Source organism: Oncorhynchus nerka, linkage group LG1 (assembly GCF_034236695.1).
Source record: "Oncorhynchus nerka isolate Pitt River linkage group LG1, Oner_Uvic_2.0, whole genome shotgun sequence".
In the NCBI taxonomy this organism is placed as follows: Eukaryota; Metazoa; Chordata; class Actinopteri; order Salmoniformes; family Salmonidae; genus Oncorhynchus; species Oncorhynchus nerka.
Window position 1 is genome coordinate 30034652 of NC_088396.1, and position 24210 is coordinate 30058861.

The window sequence follows — 24210 nt, forward strand, 5'->3', positions numbered from 1 at the left end:
AGCAAAGACAACTATGTAGCTATCTAATACTACACTAATCAAGTCGTTCGGTTGAGTGTGATAGTTACTACAGTGCTACGGTAGCCGGTGAACGTATGCTAGCTGCTAGGCAGATAGGAGGGCGACGAAATACAATAATAACGCAATTATCACTCTAAGACTCCACACTCTAAGCTACACAATTATCTTGGATACGAAGACAGCAAAGACAACTATGTAGCTAGCTAACACTACACTAATCAAGACGTTCAGTTGAGTGTGATAGTACTACAGTGCTACGGTAGACGGTGAACGTGTTGGACAGATAGGAGACGACGAAATACGATAATTACGCAATTATCTTTGATACAACGACGACTATGTAGCTAGCTAAGAGGAAATTGCTAAGATTAGACAAATCAGACCGTTGTACTATAATGAAATGTAATGAAATGTAATGAAAAAGTTATACAACCTGCAGACCGAAGCGCGGATGCGACCAGATCGCTCCAGTAATGTCCAGTAAAAAACTTAAACTATGTATATATGCACTGTCTCACTTAGCATAGATCCTACAGTAATTACCCTACAGTATACAGGAAAATCAACTAACACACACACACCAAACTCTGGCCCAGAGTTCTACGCTACCTGCTGGCTTGTTTGATAGATACAGCTTTTTGGCATAGATCTTCATATTGTAGCAGAGAAGCTTCAAGTATCCCCAAATGCCTGTGTTCTTAGTACCTGCTTTCAATGGTTTTCTTGCCCCTTTTGTTGACGTAGATAAATTCATCCATCCCTATCCTGGGTGCTCTCCATACCGTAACACTGGTGGTTGTGCCACAGCTCCTGGCTTGATCCAGAGCAGATGGTTTATTGTCTGTCACTGCTGTGTGTGTGGCTGCTGAGGGGGTTGGCTGCTGAGTGGGCTGGCTGCTAGGGGTGTGGCTGCTGGGGGGTTGGCTGCTGAGGGGGCTGGCTGCTGGGGGTGTGGCTGCTGGAGGGGTTGGCTGCTGGGGGCTGGCTGCTGGGGGGCTGGCTGCTGGGGGGGTTGGCTGCTGGGGGAGGCTGGCTGCTGGGGAGGCTGGCTGCTGGGGGGCTGGCTGCTGGGTGGGTGGCTGGTTGGGTGGCTGCTGGGTGGCTGGCTGGGTGGCTGCTGGGTGGCTGGCTGGCTGGCTGGCTGGCTGGCTACTGGCTGGCTGGGTGGCTGCTGGGTGGCTGGCTGGGTGGCTGGCTGCCTGGGTGGCTAGCTGGATGGATGGGTGGCTGGCTGGCTGGGTGGCTGCTGGGTGGCTGGCTGGCTGGCTCCTGGCTGGCTGGGTGGCTAGCTGGGTGGCTGGCTGGCTGGGTGGCTGGCTGGCTGGCTGGCTAGGTGGCTGGCTGGGTGGGTGGGTGTCTGGCTGGCTGGGTGGGTGGCTGCTGGGTGGCTGGCTGGGTAGCTGGCTGTCTGGCTCTCTGCTGGGTGGCTGGCTGGCTGGCTGCTGGCTGGCTGGCTGGGTGGCTGCTGGGTGGCTGGCTGGGTGGCTGCTGGGTGGCTGGCTGGGTGGCTTGCTGGGTGGCTGGGTGGCGGGCTGGGTGGTGGGCTGGGTGGCTGGCTGGGTGGCTGCTGGGTGGGTGGCTGGCTGGCTGCTGGGTGGCTGGCTGTGTGGCTGGCTGGCTGTGTGGGTGGCTGCTGGGTGGCTGGCTGGGTGGCTGCTGGGTGGCTGGCTGGGTGGCTGCTGACTGGCTTGGCTGGCTGCTGACTGGCTGGCTGGCTGGCTGGGTGGCTGCTGACTGACTGGCTGGCTGGGTGGCTGGGTGGGTGGCTGCTGGGTGGCTGGCTGGGTGGCTGCTGGGTGGCTGGCTGAGTGGCTGCTGACTGGCTGCTGACTGGCTGGCTGGGTGGCTGCTGACTGGCTGGCTGGCTGGCTGGCTGCTGGGTGGGTGGCTGGCTGGGTGGGTGGCTGGGTGGGTGGCTGGCTGCTGGGTGGCTGGCTGGCTGCTGGGCGGCTGGGTGGGTGGCTGTCGGCTGGCTGCTGGGTGGCTGGCTGCTGGGTGGATGGCTGACTGGGTGGCTGGGTGGCTGGCTGCTGGGTGGCTTGCTTGCTGGCTGGCTGGGTGGCTGCTGGGTGGCTGGCTGGCTGCTGGGTGGCTGGCTGGGTGGCTGGCTGGCTGGCTGCTGGGTGGCTGGCTGGCTGGGTGGCTGGCTGCTGGGTGGCTGGTTGGCTGCTGGGTGGCTGGCTGGGTGGCTGGCTGCTGGGTGGCTGGCTGGGTGGCTGGCTGGGTGGCTGGTTGGCTGCTGGGTGGCTGGCTGGTTGGCTGCTGGGTGGCTGCTGGGTGGGTGGGTGGCTGCTGGCTGGCTTGCTGGGTGGCTGGCTGGCTGGTGGCTGGCTGGCTGGCTGGGTGCTGGGTGGCTGGCTGCTGGGTGGCTGGCTGCTGGGTGGCTGGGTGGCTGCTGGGTGGCTGCTGGCTGGCTTGCTGGGTGGCTGGCTGGCTGGCTGGCTGCTGGGTGGGTGGCTGGGTGGCTGGCTCACAGGGGACTGGGGAATGGCGGACTCAGTGAAAAGAGCATTTAGCTTATTATGACCGACACATATGTGGCAGCACACAGACGTCTTACAGCCTGCGCCACACACACTGACAATACACATACAAGCTCATAAACTGGTTGGACAGTTTCTGTCAGAAATGCTCTGTCAAATACACTTGCTTGACACTCGTGCATGGGAAATCTCCCTTTTTTGCTGTGTATGATATTAATAGTGATGCACCGATATGACATTTTTGGCCCTTACCGATATCCGATATAAAAATAATTTAGCAACCTTTTAAGCATTCTAGTACAATTAAATAGTTAACACATACACATGGACTCAGCGGTCTAAGGCATTGCATCTCAGTGCACGAGGTGTCACTACACTCCCTGGTTCGAATCCAGGCTGTATCACATCTGGCTGTGATTGGGAGTCCCATAGGGCGGTGCACAATTGGCCCAGCATAGTCCGGGGTAGGCCGTCATTGTAAATAAGATTTTGTTCTTAACTGACTTGCCTAGTTAAGTAGAGGTTACACACACACAGGCCAAATAGTTATTTTGTTGCCATTTACGTATGTCCCCTTTACCAGTAAAACATCATAAAAACCTATTTCTTTCACTTACTTGCTGTGCTGTTTCGTTGTTAATTCGTTCAGTCATTTCATTCTCAACCAGGATTTCTATGGAACGTCGTTTGGGTCTTTGCATGTCAAATAAGCTTGTTGACCAATCAGGACCTGAATATGGCTGCACGTTACATAATAATTGAACGCGTTCATACATTTTTTCCGTAGTTATTACACATTGATTACGCTCACTTGTATTTAATGTCACAACGATTCATCGATATTAATGCTATGATGCTGGTAAAGTTGTCTCGCGCACCTATTGTGCTTGTCGTTAAAAAAGCTAGATAGCTCATGGATGCAATGTTCTTCCCCAAAAATATATCAAAACGACATCTGTTTCAGTTTCTATCGTTACATAGCTGACTATATAGCTAGGTGTGATCTAAAATAACCCTAATTTATAAGACAGTTCTTATTTGATTAATGGTGGTCGGACCCATCTATGCGAAGCTAGCCAAAATAAGGATTAGCCACAATAGTGGAACAACTCATAACCCGGTCCGGTCGAGCCTCACTAGCCAGATGAAGCTAGCAGGCTGCTTATAGCTTTGGGCAACAGGGTTAAGTAGCTGGCTAGCTATTTCTTTTTCATGAACTTAAGTTCAAGTTCAGTAGGCGAATAACAAGTGGCTACCTAGCTATTTCTTACACAAGGATTCCTAAATCATTGTTAAGAATAATGAAAATGACTGCAGTTTCTACTGGTCATTGTTTTCAGGCTGGTTGTATTGGTGCTAGCTAGGTACCAAGCTAAAGCTAGCTACCCCAGAAGTTGTGGTTGAACAAATAATGCTTTATTACCAACACGGTATTGTAAACACATTGTTCATGGCCAGTGTTTGCTTGTTTGCAGACTTTTTTGTACATCTTTGACAGTGCTACTGATAGTAGTGGTGGCGCTTGCACTTGCAAATTCAGAACACACAACATTCTATAATAGAACTGTGTTATTTGTCCTGTCAAATAGTGTTATGTGGCGTGTATCGTTTTTGACACACAAACACCCAAACGGTGTTCCATAGTATGTCGTGAAGCTAATAGCAGTGATGTTATTACTGTGTCACTCCGGTAGGGCAACATGTGTACCGGTGCTCGACTAGTCCGCGAAAGCCAACATCACCCACAACAGAGAACGGTTGATTGTCAAGGGCAATGAATTCCATTATCTTGGTATTAATGGATTTCACCTTTGAGGCATCTCACAGAAATGTTATTACTCTTTCAAATGACTGCTCGACTTGTTGACTGCTCGATCCACACAGCAGACATTGTGGGCTAGGTTAGGAATGCTGTGTTGCACGTGTAGGTCAACATTTTACGTGGCTCATTACGTCATGTACCTACGTTATATAGGTATGCATGGTAGCTTTGACATCGGTTTTTATCATCGGCGTTAAACTAGATATCGGGCCGATACCGATGTTGGCATTTTTAGCTAATATTGTCCGATTCCGATATGTTCACCGACTATATTGTGCATCCCAAGATGAGAACCATGTTGATGCATCTATATTGTGTTAAGGTTATTTCAGCTTTAAAGAAGAGACATAATAATGCAGATAATTAAAAATATATATTCTTATAAGATCCAGTGTTATTGTATTTTTTTTACCTTTTATTTAACTAAGCAAGTCAGTTAAGAACAAATTCTTATTTTCAGTGACGGCCTAGGAACAGTGGGTTAACTGCCTGTTCAGGGGCAGAATGACAGATTTGTACCATGTCAACTCTGGGATTTGAACTTGCAACCTTTCGGTTACTAGTCCAATGCTCTTACCACTAGGCTACCCTGCCGTATAAAGCTGAAGGTAACATATCTTATCCTTCCACCCTCTGCTCAGAGTAAGGGAGATTATTATTCAGTTATTCTAAAAGTTTGCTTAATGACATTCTGATCGTAAATGGTGAAGTCTACTGACGTGGGAGTCACCGATAGAGATGGAAAGATGTTTTAGAACTATGTTGACACAGACTCAAGTTCACAGTATTGTCAGCCTGGAGGAGGTGGACTTGTAATATTGACAACGTGATAAGCGTCAATATACTAACGCTGACTTGTCCTCCTGACTTTCACTCTCTCTTACAGTCAACTATTATGAAAATACTACTTTCACAAATCAAATTCCCAGTATTTCCATGTATTTTTTTATCAGAAGTCTCAAGGACATGTTTTGTCTTTCTCTTACAGTGAAAGCTATCAACACAATCTACCAGAATCAATGCTAATTTGAATACAATTTGCATGCTGTATGTAATGTATACATAATGTACATGAATTACAGTGCTCCATTTCACGTTGAATAGCCGGATATTACACTGAAATGCTTCAGGACCAAGAGACGGGTTATTTGTAATCTTATCTCTGGGGACAGACAGGAAGTCCTTATTGTCTGAGCGAAAGTGAAAAAAGCCTGTGAATGGGAGAGGATATGAAGGAGATAGATTGCAGTCAGATTGCTGTCAACAGTCTCTATCAGGGCTAAATTGTGTTGTTCAGCTCTGAAATGATGCTTTACTAAAATGGACATGCAAATATTAATCTGGGGGGGGAAACTCATTTTTGTTAAGCTACAGAAGTCTAAATGAGAATTTATGAGCAATATTTCAATTACTGATGCAGAAACAGGGAGGTATGTATATCAACATTATGCTAATGGTTGTGGTCTCCTGTTCTGTTTCAGTGGTACTGCTGGACACCACGTCTGTTTTGGGAGAGCTGGGATGGAAGACCTATCCCATGAATGGGGTAAGTGTGTTTGTGCTGGGACGATAAACCAAAAACGATCGACACTGATCACTTGTCGCAGACATTTTGCTGATCTCGTTCAGTACTGTAAGTAGCCTATACTAGAGAAATGTGGAGTTTGAAATTAAGCAAGTTTGCTAATATGTGTGATAGTTAATGGGGCAATAGATGGTGGTACAACCATCAAACTAGTAGTAGTAGTTTTAAGGATCATTTAAAAAAACTGTGGTGCACATTAATGTAATATACTTATTGTTCTATTTATCGTTATCACGTCAATTCAGGCAATTTATCGCAGTATGGATTTTTGCCTGTATCCACTAGCTCTACCGTGCATGTGATTCACTGCTGCACCCAGTCATGGCCTTTGTGTGGAGGATCCCACAGTTTATTCACAAACATAATGTCTTGGCTTGATCAATACCCAATCAATCATATTGATCAGCAGATGTGATAACGACCAATAATAATCCGATTCCCAGGTCTGTTGTATTTCCAGACCTCTAGAGAGAGGATAGTGAGTGAGATAATTAGCACAAGTCTCGAAGGAAAGTCTCACATTCAATCTATTTTCAATTTCCACCTTCACTTGATACTAAAGGGCCATATAAAGTTATAATGGACTCTTTCAATGTGAGTGAAAAGAAACAATTTGGAGTTGTTCACTGTGGGATGTCTGGTATGAGCATGGATGTGTCTAGCGTGAGGTGGCTGTCGCTTGTGGGTGAATAGATTGGACGGCTGACTGTCCATTCACGCTGGGTTATGACAAGAAGTCCTTGGTCTGTTCAGATTAACTATTGACAAACTGTTTTCCTTGTAGCTCTTTAACTCTTCTCTCTATCCTCTCCCCCCTGTCTCTCCATCCTCTCCCCCTGTCTCTCTATCCTCTCCCCCTGTCTCTCTATCCTCTCCCCCTGTCTCTCTATCCTCTCCCCCTGTCTCTCTATCCTCTCCCCCTGTCTCTCTATCCTCTCCCCCCGCTGTCTGTCTCTCCCCCTGTCTCTCCTCCCCCTGTCTCTCTCTATCCTCCTCCCCCTGTCTGTCTCTCTATCCTCTCCCCCTGTCTCTCTATCCTCTCCCCCTGTCTCTCTATCCCCCCCCCTGTCTCTCTATCCTCTCCCGCTGTCTCTCTATTCTCTCCCCCTGTCTCTCTATCCTCTCCCGCTGTCTCTCTATTCTCTCCCCCTGTCTCTCTATCCTCTCCCCTCTGTCTCTCTATCCTCTCCCCCTGTCTCTCTATCCTCTCCCCCTGTCTCTCTATCCTCTCCCCCGTCTCTCTATTCTCTCCCCCTGTCTCTCTATCCTCTCCCGCTCTCTCTATCCTCTCCCCCTGTCTCTCTATCCTCTCCCCTCTGTCTCTCTATCCTCTCCCCCTGTCTCTCTATCCTCTCCCCCTGTCTCTCTATCCTCTCCCCCTGTCTCTCTATCCTCTCCCGCTGTCTCTCTATTCTCTCCCCGTGTCTCTCTATCCTCTCCCGCTCTCTCTATCCTCTCCCCTCTGTCTCTCTATCCTCTCCCCTCTGCCTCTCTATCCTCTCCCCTCTGCCTCTCTATCCTCTCCCCCTGTCTCTCTATCATCTCCCCTGTCTCTCTATCCTCTCCCCCTGTCTCTCTATCCTCTCCCCCTGTCTCTCTATCCTCTCCCCCTGTCTCTCTATCCTCTCTGTCTCTCTATCCTCTCCCCCTGTCTCTCTTTCCTCTCCCCCTGTCTCTCTATCCTCTCCCCCTGTTTCTCCATCCTCTCCCCCTGTCTCTCCATCCTCTCCCCCTGTCTCTCTATCCTCTCCCCCTGTCTCTCTATCCTCTCCCCCTGTCTCTCTATCCTCTCCCCCTGTCTCTCTATCCTCTCCCCTCTGTCTCTCTATCCCCTCTGTCTCTCTATCCTCTCCCCCTGTCTCTCTATCCTCTCCCCCTGTCTCTCTATCCTCTCCCCCTGTCTCTCTATCCTCTCCCCCTGTCTCTATATCCTCTCCCCCTGTCTCTCTATCCTCTCCCCCTGTTTCTCTATCCTCTCCCCCTGTTTCTCTATCCTCTCACCCTGTCTCTCTATCCTCCCACCCTGTCTCTCTATCCTCTCCCCCTGTCTCTCTATCCTCTCCCCTGTCTCTCTATCCTCTCCCCTGTCTCTCTATCCTCTCCCCTGTCTCTCTATCCTCTCCCCCTGTCTCTCTATCCTCTCCCCCTGTCTCTCTATCCTCTCCCCCTGTCTCTCTATCCTCTCCCCTCTGTCTCTCTATCCTCTCCCCTCTGTCTCTCTATCCTCTCCCCTCTGTCTCTCTATCCTCTCCCGCTGTCTCTCTATTCTCTCCCCCTGTCTCTCTATCCTCTCCCGCTCTCTCTATCCTCTCCCCTCTGTCTCTCTATCCTCTCCCCCTGTCTCTCTATTCTCTCCCCCTGTCTCTCTATCCTCTCCCCCTGTCTCTCTATCCTCTCCCCCTGTCTCTCTATCCTCTCCCCCTGTCTCTCTATCCTCTCCCCCTGTCTCTCTATCCTCTCCCCGTCTCTCTATCCTCTCCCCTCTGTCTCTCTATCCTCTCCCCCCTCTATATCCTCTCCCCTGTCTCTATATCCTCTCCCCCTGTCTCTCTATCCTCTCCCCCTGTCTCCCTATCCTCTCCCCTGTCTCTCTATCCTCTCCCCCTGTCTCTCTATCCTCTCCCCCTGTCTCTCTATCCTCTCCCCCTGTCTCTCTATCCTCTCCCCCTGTCTCTCTATCCTCTCCCCCCTGTCTCTCTATCCTCTCCCCCTGTCTCTCTATCCTCTCCCCCTGTCTCTCTATCCTCTCCCCCTGTCTCTCTATCCTCTCCCCTCTGTCTCTCTATCCTCTCCCCTGTCTCTCTATCCTCTCCCCTCTGTCTCTCTATCCTCTCCCCCTGTCTCTCTATCCTCTCCCCCTGTCTCTCTATCCTCTCCCCCTGTCTCTCTATCCTCTCCCCCCCTGTCTCTCTATCCTCTCCCCCTGTCTCTCTATCCTCTCCCCCTGTCTCTCTATCCTCTCCCCCTGTCTCTCTATCCTCTCCCCCTGTCTCTCTATCCTCTCCCCCTGTCTCTCTATCCTCTCCCCCTGTCTCTCTATCCTCTCCCCCTGTCTCTCTATCCTCTCCCCCTGTCTCTCTATCCTCTCCCCCTGTCTCTCTATCCTCTGCCCCCTGTCTCTCTATCCTCTCCCCCTGTCTCTCTATCCTCTCCCCCTGTCTCTCTATCCTCTCCCCTCTGTCTCTCTATCCTCTCCTATCTGTGCCCCTGTTTTTCTGCCTTTTTCTCTATCTTCACCTCTCTGAAAGGTCCTCTGTCTTTCTATGTCTACCTCTCTATTTTCTCTACCCCTCTGTGCATCTCGATCTTCTCTACCCCTCTGTGTATCTCTTTGCCCCTGTCTGTTTTTTCTTTGCTCTGTCTGCTGGTGTCAGGAGAGGAGAGGGGATTACACCATGTAGCTGGTTGTGACAGCCAGAGGCAGCAGAGAGAGAGAAGACCTGTCCTGTCTGCAGCTTTGACTCCATGATTAAGCTGTCAGACCCCTCTGCTCTGTCTCTCTCTCCTCTTCCTTTCACTCCTCTCTCCGCTCTCATCCTTTGCTCTCCACGGAAAACAGTTTGCCGATGAATATTTAACAAGGCACGGTAAGAGGGGCAGCTAGAGAAAGGGAAGGAGGTCTGGAGGGAAGAAGGGAGGTCTGAAGGGATGGATGGAGGGGGGTAAAATAGTCTGAATCCCTTGCTACCTGGCGGAAGAGAGCAGTGAATCCCCTGTCTATTAGACACAGTCAGATATCTAAGCACGGCAGGTCGGAAGCAGCTAGCTCTAACACGTTATCATACAGGGCATTATTGACTATGGTTATGTGAGGAACTACTGTATCTCTGTAGGTCTCTGTAGATAACAGGTGTTTTGAAGATGAAATTTCTGGCACACTCACTGTCTCAGACTACATATAGTTAAGCAGTGAGGTCCGAGGAGGTGTAGTACAGTATATGGCCAATATACCACGGCTAAGGGCTGTTCTTAAGCGCGACGCAAAGCAGAGTGCCTGGACACAGTCCTTAGCCATGGTATATTGGCCATATATCACAAACCCCAAAGGTGCCTTATTACTATTATAAACTGGTTACCAATGTGATTAGAGCAGTAAAAATAAATGTTTTGTCATACCCATGATATACCATGGCGGTCAGCCAATCAGCATGCAGGGCTCGAACCACCCAGTTTATAAATATAGATATATATTACAGTGCATTCGGGAAGTATTCAGACCCATTGACTTTTTCCACATTTACGTTACAGCCTTGTTCTAAAATGGATTAAATTGTGTTTTTTCCATATCAATCTACACACAATAACTCATAATGACACCACCTTCCGGAGACACCTGAAACCCCACCTCTTTAAGGAATACCTAGGATAGGATAAAGTAATCCCTCTCACCCCCCCCCTTAAAAGATTTAGATGCACTACTGTTCCACTGGATGTCATAAGGTGAATGCACCAATTTGTAAGTCGCTCTGGATAAGAGCGTCTGCTAAATGACTTAAATGTAAATGTAAAGCCAAAAACAGTTTTTTAGATTTTTTTTTTGCAAATGTATATAAAAAAAAGTATTCAGACTCTTCACTCAGTACTTTGTTGAAGCACCTTTAGCATCGTTTACAGCATAGAGTCCTCTTGGGTATGACGCTACAAGCTTGGCACACCTCTATTTGGGGAGTTTTTCCCATTCTTCTCTGCAGATCCTCTCAAGCCCTGTCAGTTTGGATGGGGAGCATCCAACCTGAATCAACAGATTGACCTGGAATACTTTTCCAACAGTCTTGAAGGAGTTCCCACATATGCTGAGCACTTGTTGGCTGCTTTTCCTTCACTCTGCGGTCCGACTCATCTCAAACCATCTCAATTTGCTTGAGGTCGGTGGATTCTGGAGACCAGGTCATCTGATGCAGCACTCATCACTCTCTTTCTTGGTAAAATAGTCATTACTCATCCAGGAGGTGTGTTGGGTCAATGTCCTGTTGAAAAACAAATGATAGTCCCATTAAACCCAAACCAGATGGCCCTTGCTTCATATTCGTCGCCAGACCCACTGTCTCCAGGTCATCTATAAGTCTATGCTAGGTAAAGCTCCGCCTTATCTCAGCTCACTGGTCACGATAACAACACCCACCCATAGCACGCACTCCAGCAGGTATATCTCACTGGTCATCCCCAAAGCCAACACCTCCTTTGGCCGCCTTTCCTTCCAGTTCTCTGCTGCCAGTGACTGGAACGGATTGCAAAAATCGCTGAAGCTCAAGGCTTTTTTTTCTCCCTCACTAACTTTAAACATCAGCTATCTGAGCAGCTAACCGATCGCTGCAGCTGTACATAGTCCATCTGTAAATAACCCACCCAATCTACCTACCTCATCCCCATATTGTTTTTATTTACTTTCTGCTCTTTTGCACACCAGTTTTATTACTTGCACATCATCAATCTGCTCATCATCATCTGCTCATCTATCACTCCAGTATTAAAACCTCTTGATGCTACCCATCCCGGATCCGGGATCGTGACTACAGGCTCAAGCTCATTACCATAACGCAAAATGCTAAAAATATTCTTAGAAATATTTAACCTCCACACATTAACAAGTCCAATAGCTCAAATGAAAGATAAACACCTTGTTCATCTACCCAGCAAGTCAGATTTCTAAAATGTTTTACGGCGAAAACATAGCACATATTTATATTAGACCACCACCGAAACAAAAGACAAGAGGCAGCCATTTTGTCCCAGAAAATATAAAATTTAAAAGTAGGATTAAAAAATAAATAATTCACTAACCTTTTGAAAATCTTCATCAGATGACAGTAATATGACATGTTACGCAGTACATTTATGTTTTTTTCAATAATATGCCATTTATATCCATAAATCTCTGTTTACAATGACGACATTTAAAAAAAATGCTACTCAAATGTCCGAAGAAATGATGATAGCTCCGACAGATAACGTCAGATAACAAGCAATAAACATGACTAAATATACATGTTCTACATATAGTTACAAAGATACACTTCTTCTTAATGCAACCGCTGTGTTACATTTATTTTTAACGTTACAGAATTCGTTCACTAGGCTATAATATGAGACGGCGCTCAGATATTAGCAGTATGTCTCCTCTACGTTTGGAGTCCACAGAAACCCAAAATAACCACATAAATATTCCCTTACCTTTGATGTTCTTCGATCAGAAGACGTAGAAGGAGTCATACTTACCCAATACATCGTTTGGTTTCAAGTTGTGTGTCTCTGTATTAGCATATGCTAACAGCTTCAGCTGAAATGCACCCAAAATGACTTCTGGTCCCGCACTCTTGCGCATCAAAACTTCAAAATTACATATTATATGTCGACTAAACTGGTCAAACTAAGTGCAGAATCAAGCTTTAGGATGTTTTAGACGTGTAAAACAATGATCAGCGCGAACAGACAAACCGACATCAATTGGTGTTTCTTGGAAAAAGAAAGCGCCCCAAATCAGCCGCGCGCAATAGAGTGCATGTATTTTCGCGTGACCCGAACGTTTTAGCCCGCCAAAAGACGAGGGCGCGTGAGATTCTCACAATGAATCTCATTTGCCCCATTTGAAAGCAGACATCGCGCTGAACACATACAAACTGTTCCCAGATCCGTAGCTGCTTGGGAGGGGTGGGGGCGATGACGTCAAAGTTGACCCAACTTTTCTCTTGACAAGAGAGAGTTTGGGAGAAAGGCTGCCCTGAGAGTTCTGCTTTACATACAGACATAATTTAAACGGTTTTAGAAACTTTAGAGTGTTTTCTATTCAATAATAATTATTATATGCATATATTAGCAATTTTGGACAAAAAAAAATTCTGTTTACTATGGGCACGCACTTCCTCCAAAGGGGGCAGTATTCATCCCTATCTCCAAGAGGTTTTAATCTGCTAAATTGTCATTACTTTGCTACTATGGCCTATTTATTGCCTTACCTCCTCACGCCATTTGCACACACTGTATATAGACTTTCTTTTTTTTCTATTGTGTTATTGACTGTACACTTGTTTATTCCATGTGTAAATGTGTTGTTTGTGTCGCACTGCTTTGCTTTATCTTGGCCAGGTCGCAGTTGTAAATGAGAACTTGTTCTCAACTAGCTTACCTGGTTAAATAAAGGAGAATTTTTTAAATTTATTTTTTTGATGGCGTATCAATGCAGAATGCTGTGGTAGCCATGATGGTTAAGTGTTCGTTGAATTCTAAAGAAATCATAGACATTGTCACCAGCAAAGCACCTCCACACCATAACACCTCCTCCTCCATGCTTTACGGTGGGAAATACACATGCAGAGATCATCCGTTCACCAACACCGCTTCTCACAAAGACACGGCGGTTGGAACCAAAAATCTCAGATTTGGGCTACAGACCAAAGGAAATGTTTCCACCAGTCTAATGTCCATTGCTTGTGTTTCTTGGCCCAAGCAAGTCTCTTCTCATTATTGATGTCCTTTAGTAGTGGTTTCTTTGCAGCAATTCAAACATGAAGGCCTGATTCACGCAGTCACTTCTGAACAGTTGATGTTGAGATCTGTTACTTGAACTCTGTGAAGCATTTATTTGGGCTGCAATTTCTGAGGCTGGTAACTCAAATGAACGTATCATCTGCAGCATAGTTAACTCTGGGTCTTCCATTCCTGTGATGGTCCTCATGAGAGACAGTTTCATCATATGTCTTGATGGTTTTTGCAACTGCACTTGAAGAAATGTTAAAAGTTATTGAAATGTTCTGTATTGACTGACCTTCATGTCTTAAAGTAATGATGGACTGTCGTTTCTCTTTGCTTATTTGAGCTATTCTTGCCATAGTATGGACTCCAAATAGGGCTATCTTCTCTATACCCCCCTAATTGTCACAACACCACTGATTGGCTCAAATGCATTAAGAAGGAAAGTAATTCAACAAATTAACTTTAAAAAAAAAATATATATATATATATATTTTTTTTAATTACCCCCTTTTCTCCCCAATTTTGTGGTATCCAATTGTTAGTAGTTACTATCTTGTCTCATCGCTACAACTCCCATACGGGCTCAGGAGAGACGAAGGTCGAAAGCCATGCGTCCTCCGAAACCCAACCAAGCAGCACTGCTTCTTAACACAGCGCGCATCCAACCCAGAAGCCAGCCGCACCCATGTGTCGGAGGAAACACCATACACCTAGCGACCTGGTTAGCGCACACTGCCCCCCCGCCCGCCACAGGAGTCGCTAGTGCTCGATGAGACAAGGATATCCCTACCGGCCAAACCCTCCCTAACCCGGACGACGCTAGGCCAATTGTACACCGGCTGCGACAGAGCCTGGGCGCAAACCCAGAGTCTCTGGTGGCCCTAGACCACTGCGCCACCCGGGAGGCCCCCCACAAATGAACTTTTAACAAGGCACACCTGTTCATTGAAATGCATTCCAGGTGACCATCTCATGAAGCTGGTTGAGAGAATGCCAAGTGTGCAAAGCTGTGTGCACAGAGTGTGCAAAGCTGTCATCTTGGCAAAGGGTGGCTACTTTGAAGAATCTCAAATAAAAAATATATTTTGATTTGTTCAACACTATTTTGGTTACTACATGATTCCATATGTCATTTCATAGTCTTCACTATTATTCTACAATGTAGAAAATAGTAAAAAATAAATAAAAACCCTTGAATGAGCAGGTTTTCTAAAAATGTTCTGGCACTGTATACATATTATATTATAGCCATCTTGGATCTACAGATAAACACACTATCCATAGACTACCTTTAACAGACACTGATAGCTTTTTAAAGATGTGGACATAAAGACAGCCAACTTCTTTTAGTGGTGGTATTATTCTCTACTATAGAAAACAAGCTTAGCCAAGTATCCAGTGTGTTACTTCCTTTTAGAGTGGTGGAAAAACATCAAGTTCTACCCTCTTGGTTTACAGCTTCTGGTGTGAAGTCCGAGATATGGGCTCAGACGATTCCCTGCTACTGCTGGTTGCATTGTGTTGTTGCCTTTTCTGTTCCAGGCCTAAGACGGAGTGTAAAGGGGCTTTACTCTTGTTGGGGTGCAGGCAGCATAGAAACCTGATTTAGCTGTCATTTGAAGCACAGTGCACTCTGTAGTGTTGCTTAGATAGCACCCAGCTTGACAACATAAGTAGGGCCCTATGGGTAAGCCTTTCCTTCTACCAGACAACTTTTCATTAGCATCATCGCTAACGGGTACACAAGGTGGTAGACCCGTGCACCACACATACACAGACGGGGAATTCTCGTTGCCTTTTCAGAAAGCTGCAGGAAATACGAGTCACTGATTAATTATGTTCATGTCTTATGACAAACTTGAGCAAGTTAATACATTTGAAATACATTTAGTTGATTTGGGGACACTTATCTGGACACCTATACGTCCTCCAACGAACCATTAAACAGGCAAAGTGTCAATACAGGACTAAGTTCGAATCCTACTACATCGGCTCTGATGCTCTTCGGATGTAGCAGGACTTGCAAACTATCACGGATTACAAAGGGAAACCAAGCCTTGAGCTGCCCAGTGATGCAAACCTACCAGATGAGCTAAATACCTTCTATGCAGGCTTCGAGGCAAGCAACACTGAACCATGCATGAGAGCACCAGCTGTTCCGGACAAATGTGTGATCACGCTTTCCACGTTCAATGTGAGTAAGTCCTTTAAACAGGTTAACATTCACAAGACCACAGGGTTAGATAGATTACCGCAACGAATACTCAGAGCATCCGCTAACCAGCTGGAAAGTGTCTTCACTGACATTTTCAACCTCTTCCTGTCCCAATCTGTAATACCTACATGTTTCAAGCAGACCACCATAATCCCTGTGCCCAAGAAAGCGAAGGTAACTTGCTTAAATGACTACCGCCCTGTAGCACTCACATCGGTAGCAATTAGATTATTTGAAAGGCTGGTCATGGCTCACATCAACACCATCATCCCAATTACCTCGTACCCCTGCACATGGACTCGGTACCTGTACCCCGTATATATAGCCAAGTTATCGTTACTCATTGTGTATTTGTTATTACTTTTATTATTATTACGTGTTTTATTTTTCTATTATTTCTCTATTTTATTTCTCTCTGCGTTGTTGGGAAGGGCCCTTGAGTAACCATTTCAACATTAGTCTGCACTTGTTGTTTACTAAGCATGTGAGAAATAAAATTGTATTTTATTCCCTAAGTTAAATAAAATATTGTATATTGTTGAATTCCGTTATGATGTCTGGATTCCGTGATTTGGTCCGGGTTCTCCGCGTCGCAGATTTTCTAGGGCTCTACATAAGCATGGGTAGCACGTAAGAAATCATCCTAAAACTGTGGTTAATTCACTGCTAATGGTGTGTTTGTTTTGATTATCAAGGCTACCTGGGAATTGTTTTAAATTAATGTGAAAATGTGTCTTAGGCTCAGTATGAGACAGCTTCTATCAATTAATTAATTGTGCCTCAGCAGCCCCCATCACTGGAATGCACTGGCTAATGAACATGCATCATCCAGGCTTCACAGATACACACACACACACACACACACCCAAGCACACACACACATAACCATATATGCAAAACCATATTTACATTCTGTAGCAGAGATCCAGCCTTGTTAGTGGACATCCCACTACAGGTTTTACTGGCACTTTGAATATTAGTGGCTTATTCTGCATCAAAAGTACAGAAAATAAAGGTTTTGGAATTATCCCACTGGAAAGGGATATGTAGAAGATTAATGTATTTGTTAAATGAGCTTACAGATTCTGCAAATAGATTCATAATTACGAAATGTACTCAAATTCACAATGAGCTTACAGAGTCTGCAAATAGATTCATAATTACAAAATGTACTCAAATTCACAATGAATTTACGGAGTCTGCAAATAGATTCATAATTACAAAATGTACTCAAATTCACAATGAGCTTACAGAGTCTGCAAATAGATTCATAATTACGAAATGTACTCAAATTCACAATGAGCTTACAGAGTCTGCAAATAGATTCATAATTACGAAATGTACTCAAATTCACAATGAATTTACGGAGTCTGCAAATAGATTCATAATTACAAAATGTACTCAAATTCACAATGAGCTTACAGAGTCTGCAAATAGATTCATAATTACAAAATGTACTCAAATTCACAATGAACTTACGGAGTCTGCAAATAGATTCATAATTACGAAATGTACTCAAATTCACAATGAGCTTACAGAGTCTGCAAATAGATTCATAATTACGAAATGTACTCAAATTCACAATGAGCTTACAGAGTCTGCAAATAGATACATAATTTCAAAATGTACTCAAATTCACAAGTCAAGGTTTGGTTATTACCAAAAAAACATCTGCAGGAGAGGAGATGAGACGGGGACACAACATGAGTATCTCTCAGAGAGATTTATATAAACATAACTGGTAACGTAGAATCTTTAGGGAAGGAACGGGATGCGTGGGATCATTTTCAGCATTAGTTCCAGTGCTTTGGACAAATCACAATTTCACAGGTGTTAGCATTTTTAAACATTTCGTAAGGGGAAGGGACATTCAGGCGGAACTCCTCGTTCTAGCATTTCTGGATCCCTTCTCTTAACACATATGGACCCAGAACTTAATAGAGCAGCTGACCAATTACACAATGCTTTTTAGTTCTGGGTTAACCGAGATTAGGGGCGGCTAGAGCGTCGGGCCAGTAACTGAAAGGTTGCTGGATCGAATCCCCCAGCTGACAAGGTAAAAAAAAAGAAGTTGTTCTTCACCTGAACAAGGCAGTTAACCCACTGTTCCCCGGTAGGTCGTCATTGTAAATAAGAATTTGTTCTTAACTGACTTGCCTAGTTAAATAAAGGTTCAATAAAAAATCAAAATGAGGAGAGGATTTGAAATGGGAGGAAAGGGGAGAGGAGGGTATGTCTGATATGTCGTCTGTCTGCTCCACAATAAAAGCCCCTCTCAGCCCCAGCAGACACAGACCGAGTCATTTCCCTGGAGTGGAGCCAGACACACAGGCTCTGTTTATTTATTAAATTACATAAAGCAGCTATAAGGGATTAAAAAGCCTCATGTTTTCCTTTGTTTGTGCTAAACACCTTTCTAAAGCAGCTTTACATGGCGGAACTCGAAGAATGACGGTTGTGTCTCATGAAGAGAAGCACTAATCCCATGTACACCTGTTCTAGTTGTCAGCTGTTGCTAGAGGCAGGGAGGTGGGGATACCTTCCTGCAGGGGAGACAAACTGGGTTACATAACTGAGTTTACACAACATTGGCATGCCTTTGTGACAGACTGGGTATTAAACCTGTGCAACACAAGGCTGCCTGATGTCACACTGAGCTGAGACCTATAGGCATTAGCACACGGAGCTTAAGCAAGTCTTCCGGTCTCAGGCAAGGCTACTCATCTCATGTGCACCGCTCCCTGAATTACCTTGGTAACACTGCACAGTGAAGAAACTCCATAATTCCCTGGTTCCCTATGGAGACGTCTGCCTGCCTGTTGTGGAGAGGAAGTTATTGTCCATTTCCTGCATGCTTTCAATGGCCTTCCCTTCCATCAGCCAGCCAGCTGTGTGATGCAACAACATGATAATACCCAGCCGGGTTATTGTGTTCCAACACAACACTGAGGCAGGCTAATCTGGATAAAGTCTTGAACAAATCCCTGTGTCAGTCTGGACACACACAGTACAAATCACAATGTTAGTTTGTCAGTGTTTAAGGATTTCTTTAACTTTTTCTGCTAACAGATCCCGCTGTACATATTAATAATATTTTTCAATCCCGGTGCTGAGTAATGTGAGTTCTTATACAACAGGTGGGTCTAATCCTGAATGCTGATTGGTTAAAACCGCATTCCAGTTGTTGTCTATTCCATAAATTACCCCTGGCTAAATCTATGACGTTAAAATGCCTATTTACTTTGTTCCATCTGACTATCCATTGTCTCATCAGCCCAGCCAGACAATTTATAAACTTGATTTCCACCATAAACATCATCTAGACATTATCTCCCTTTTTTTAGACTAACATTTTAGTTTTCAACAGCAGAGATTTGTATAAACCTTGCTGTCTGTCTTTCCGATATTTGCAACATTGTTTCAATATTCAAATTTGAACTCCAGCTGTCCCGTAGTATTGAATGTGTCGGGACAAGACAGACAGCATTTCTCAGTCGAAATCATGAATCAGCTGGCATAGTTTTTATGGATATAACAAAGAAATGTAAATTGAAAAAAGGTAAAACAAAATGAAGTGCAGCTAGTTTGCAGTCTTTCCAGCTTCAGTTTGAAGTTACTGTGTTAGCTGTTGTTGGCTAGCTCCTCTGCACAACAGTGTGCTGACGAGAGAGAACTATTTCTATGCCAGGCAAAATCACTCCTCATTAGCTCATTGTTATGGATATGTCCAAATAAATGGAACTAGAAAACAGCTTATACAAATGCAAATGCAACTACGGTCACGCCTGCTCCCTCTGGCGTTCAAGGGTGGCCCATCATTACGCACACCTGTCACCATCATTACGCGCATCAGCGCCTTCATGGGACTCACCTGGACTCTATTACCTTATTGATTGCCTCCCCCATATCTGTCACTTCCTCAGTTTCTTCCCCGTGTCTACATTAATGTTGTATTGTTCCCTTTGTCCAGACGCTGTCTTTGTGTTATTTATTAAATATTCACTCCCTGTACTTGCTTCTCATCTCCCAGCGTCTGTCCTCACAAAGACTTTTGTTATTCTGTCTTCACTGTTTGACGTTACTGTACGTTAGCCTTAGTTGGCTAGCTGGCAAACAATGGATAAGAATGTTGCCAGACAGTATGGCAATGGAACATTTAGAACGAATGCCGGGTCGTGTCCATAGATACAGAACAAAAAGATTGAACGATGGGGTCGTGTCTCTGGTAACCTAACTGATAGAACGAACGACCAGCCGGCTTACAGAAGGTAGCAACCCTAGATTTGTGCCTTGACTATATCCCGTGGAAAGATAAAATAGTAGGAATTTAAAAAATGAAAATATGTCAGTCATTATTTGAATATGTTGGTAACCCATTGTATAAAAGTGATAATGCCTTAGAAGGCAGTGTTTGGAGGATATAATGGCACGGTGCCAATATATCCTCCAGACACCGGCTCTCGGGCATTATCACTTAAATATGTAGCGGCTAATTGAATAGCTAATAGGCTGTGTAGGTAGATCGACTGAGGGGAATGAACCAACCAATGGGTCATTGTTGCTTGATTTTGCTGTTTTTCAAATATAGTTTTAGAGTAAGGATGTACGATATATCGGTGAACATATCGTAATCAGCCGATATTAGCTAAAAATGCCAACATCGGTATCGCCCCAATGTCTCATTTAACTCCGATGTGCAAAACCGATGCCACGTAAATGTTTGCGCTACATATGCAACACAGCATTCCTAACCTAGCCCACATTGTCTGCTGTGTGGATCGAGCAGTCAGCAAATCGAGCAGTCATTTGAAAGATTAAGAACATTTCAGCAAGACAACTCAAAGGCGAAATCCATTAACACCAAAAAATGGAATTCATTGCCCTTGACAATGAACTGTTCTCTGTCATGGGTGATGTGGGCGACACGGTAGCCTAGTGGTTAGAGCATTGGGCTAGTAACCGAAAGGTTGCAAGTTCATATCCCCGAGCTGACAACCCCATTGTTCAATCTTTTTGTTCTGTATCTACTGTTCACAACTTCTGGGGTAGCTAACATTAGCTTGCACCAATACTACCAGCCTGAAAACAATGACCAGTAGAAACTGCAGTCATTTTCATTATTCTTGATTTAGGAATCCTTGTAAGTATTATCTAGGTAGCCACTTGTTGTTCGCCTATTGAAATTTAACTTCAGTTCATGAAAATAAATAGCTAGCCAACTATTTAACCCTGTTTCCCAAAGCTAACGTTATAAGCAGCCAGCTAGCATCATCTGGCTAGTGAGGCTCGACCGGACTGGGTTATGTGTTGTGAAGCTAGCCACAATAAGGGTTAGGCACAATAGAGGAATTTGCGGTTTGCCTTCAAAATAAAAGTTCCTATTTGAAAGTAATGCAGAAGATTACAGTTGGTGTAATCATGCCATATTTAGACTAGATAATGTTAAACAAGGTTGGAATGTGAAGCAATGAAATGGGGTATAAGTCTACTCGGTGACACCCACAGAACACAACTGTGAAGAGTTTACGCAAATATTAGTGTTGTATCTCTTATCGCGGGACTGTGACTGTGTGAAATCACCTCCCCAGTCAGCCTATTGTGTGTATTGACATTCATATTGCACTGTACAGCTTTACCTAAGGATTGGGGATTAATGAAATGGGGTATCAGTCTACTCAATATCCAAGATATTTTTTCCCAACGTCCTCCTCAGAGTTATCAGACTCCAAAACATCCACGCAGTATTGTTTTTCCTCGTCAATAGTGTTCAATACATTAGGTTTATAATAAATGTGACTCAATTCAGAGTTATTTCAGTTCCGCAATGAGCTCTACGACGCTAATGCGAGTAGACTGATACCCCATGTCATTGATCCACAATCCATAGGTAAGGCTGTACAGTGAAATAAGTATGCCCCCAATGTATAATACATCCAGTGTGATTTCAACATATTTTTGTCAAATTAACAAATTATTGTCTTTTGTTGATTTTATATAACATCCCAACCTCGTTTAGCATGATCTATTCAATTATGGCATAATTATACTATTTGTATTCATTTGCATCACTTTCAATTACGTACTTTTATTTTGAAGGCTAACAGCAAAGTTCACCATTGTGGCTAATCCTTATTGTGGCTAGCTTCACATAGATGGGTCCAACCACCATTGATCAATTAAGAACTGTCTTATAAATTAGGGTTATTAGGGATGCACGATATATCGGTAAACATATCGGAATCGGACGATTATTAGCTAAAAATGCCAACATCGGTATCGGCCGATGTCTGTCTAGTTTAACGCTGATGTGCAAAACCGATGTCAAAGCTGACGTGCATACCTATATAACGTAGGTACAGGATGTAATGACGCCACATAAAATTTTGCGCGACATGTGCATTCACAACCTAGCCCACAATGTCTGCTGTGTGGGATTGAGCATTCAACAAGACGAACAGTCATTTCAAAGAGTAAGAACATTTCAGCGAGACAACTGGAAAGGTGAAATCCATTAACACCAAGATAATGGAATTCATTGCCCCTGACAATCAACCGTTCTCTGTTGTGGGTGATGTTGGCTTTTGCCGATTGGTCGAGCACCGGTACACACTACCAAGTGTGCTATTTTTCAGATATTGCTCTACCGGAGTTACACTGTAATTGCGTCACTGCTATTAGCTTTAAGACATACATACTATGGAACGCCGTTTGGGTCTTTGCGTGTCAAAAAAGATACAGTAGTGCTGTCAAAGCTGTACAAAAGCCGACCCCGGCTAAACCCGGACTTCACTGGGCTAATTGTGCGCCACCCTATGGGATTCCAATCACGGCCGAATGTGATACAGCCTGGATTCGAACCAGGGACTTTAATGATGCCTCTTGTACTGAGATGTAGTGCCTTAGACCGCTGCGTCCATGTGTGTTTGTGTTAACTATTTAACTGTACTAGAATGATTTAAAAAGATGCAAACATTTTAAATATCGGTTATCGGTATTGTTTTTTTTGGACATGGAAAATATTGGATATTGGTTTCGGCCAAAAGTGTCATATCGGTGCATCACTATTGTATAGAAATGCAGTAAATGACTTTCAACTTAGAATTCTTGTGAGGTACTGTATTGTTTCTCCCCCCCCCCCCCTTAGATAAGCGTACTGAGGCAGTATATCTGGGCCGGTTCTGCTGCTGCCCCCTACAGAGATGGAAGATTAAATAGTATCAATGATTTAGCTTATGACTGGCTTCATCTGACCAAGGTGTGTGTGTGTGTGTGTGTGTGCAGTGCGACCTCTGCCATAACCAGCTTGTAAGCTGAGCCAGGGGAAGACTTAATTGGCTCATTTCTTGTCATGGACTCACCGGGCTAGCTCCTAATACACTCCCTAACCACCAGACTGATGGCGAGCTGTGTGTGTGTTCGTTTTGTGTGTAGCAGGCAGTGAGACAGATTAACAGGGTTTTATCAGGACCACTGGGCAGTAGTAAGAGGAATATGTAGATTTAGGGAGGAGCTGAGAGATGCAAATGGGGGAGCAGAAAAACATATAATTTCTTCAGGATGGGGCATAAGGTTCAGACAGATTGTGTCATATCCCACTCAGTCAAGACAAGCAAAGGATGCCCTCCCTCCATTTCTCCTTCTCTTCTTCCAGCGCTCCGCTCTTCCCCTTCTCCCTCTCCTCCTCCCCCTCTCTACCCATCTCTCCCCCCATCATTGACGTCAGTACTGGAGAGGAGATGGAAAGGTAATCGGCACTGGTTGTTCAAGTTCCCACCTGGGTGACCGAGCCCTCAGCCCAACACACACACACACACACACACACACACACACACACACACACACACACACACACACACACACACACACACACGCATGCACAACACAACACAACACTGCTGGAGCATCCTGTTCTAAATGCATAGCCATCCAGAGTTGCAGGCAGAGGCAGAGATTGTGTGTGTGTGGGGAGGGGGGGTCTGACTGCTGTTAGACTGTTAGTCTCCAGCACTACACACACAGCTCAGCTCTAAAGAGACACTGCTAGCTGGAGGCACACCAAGGTCATGCTGCTGGAGGTCTGAGTCAATGTTTTTACTCACCCACACTGTACTTACAGCAGTAAAAAAATATCAAATCCACTGCTGTTGTAAGTACATGTAAGACAATCATAGAATGTTGTATTACCTTATTATAAAGATCTTATTCTGATATTTTTACTGAGCCCTTCATCTAACCATATAAACACACAACTATTCAATCCTAAATGGATGACCTCTCCTATGAGTTGATTATTATTCCTGTCCTCTCTATCCCTCCGTCTCCGCCTATCCAATTTCCGTCTCCACCCCGTCACACCCTGACCTTCTGACAGTGCGGTGTCTGATCATCGCCCAACAACCAATGACAGGCCATTAACATACTGTACTGAAACTAAAGGGCACAGTGTCTCACAGACAGGATATAAAACATGGACATTATCAATATTCACATGCAGCTTCTAGATGTAGCAGATCTGAAATGGTTCACAGAAATGTCTCATATCAACTGATTTGGAGTCACATCTTGACTTGTTTCGTGGTTCCACCACTGCTTGCTATACCAGAGAAATGCCTGG

The 24210-nt window shown here is 44.9% G+C and overlaps 1 protein-coding gene across 1 annotated transcript in view; it reads left to right on the plus strand.

Annotated features, from left to right (window-relative positions):
* The window catches only part of LOC115122544 (ephrin type-A receptor 6-like), a 156972-nt gene that overhangs the window by 86069 nt on the left and 46693 nt on the right, over positions 1 to 24210 (plus strand). The window contains exon 2 of the mRNA XM_065007396.1: positions 5808 to 5872. Within this exon, the coding sequence (XP_064863468.1) occupies positions 5808 to 5872 (65 nt within the window). The remainder of the gene's footprint in view (positions 1 to 5807; positions 5873 to 24210) is intronic.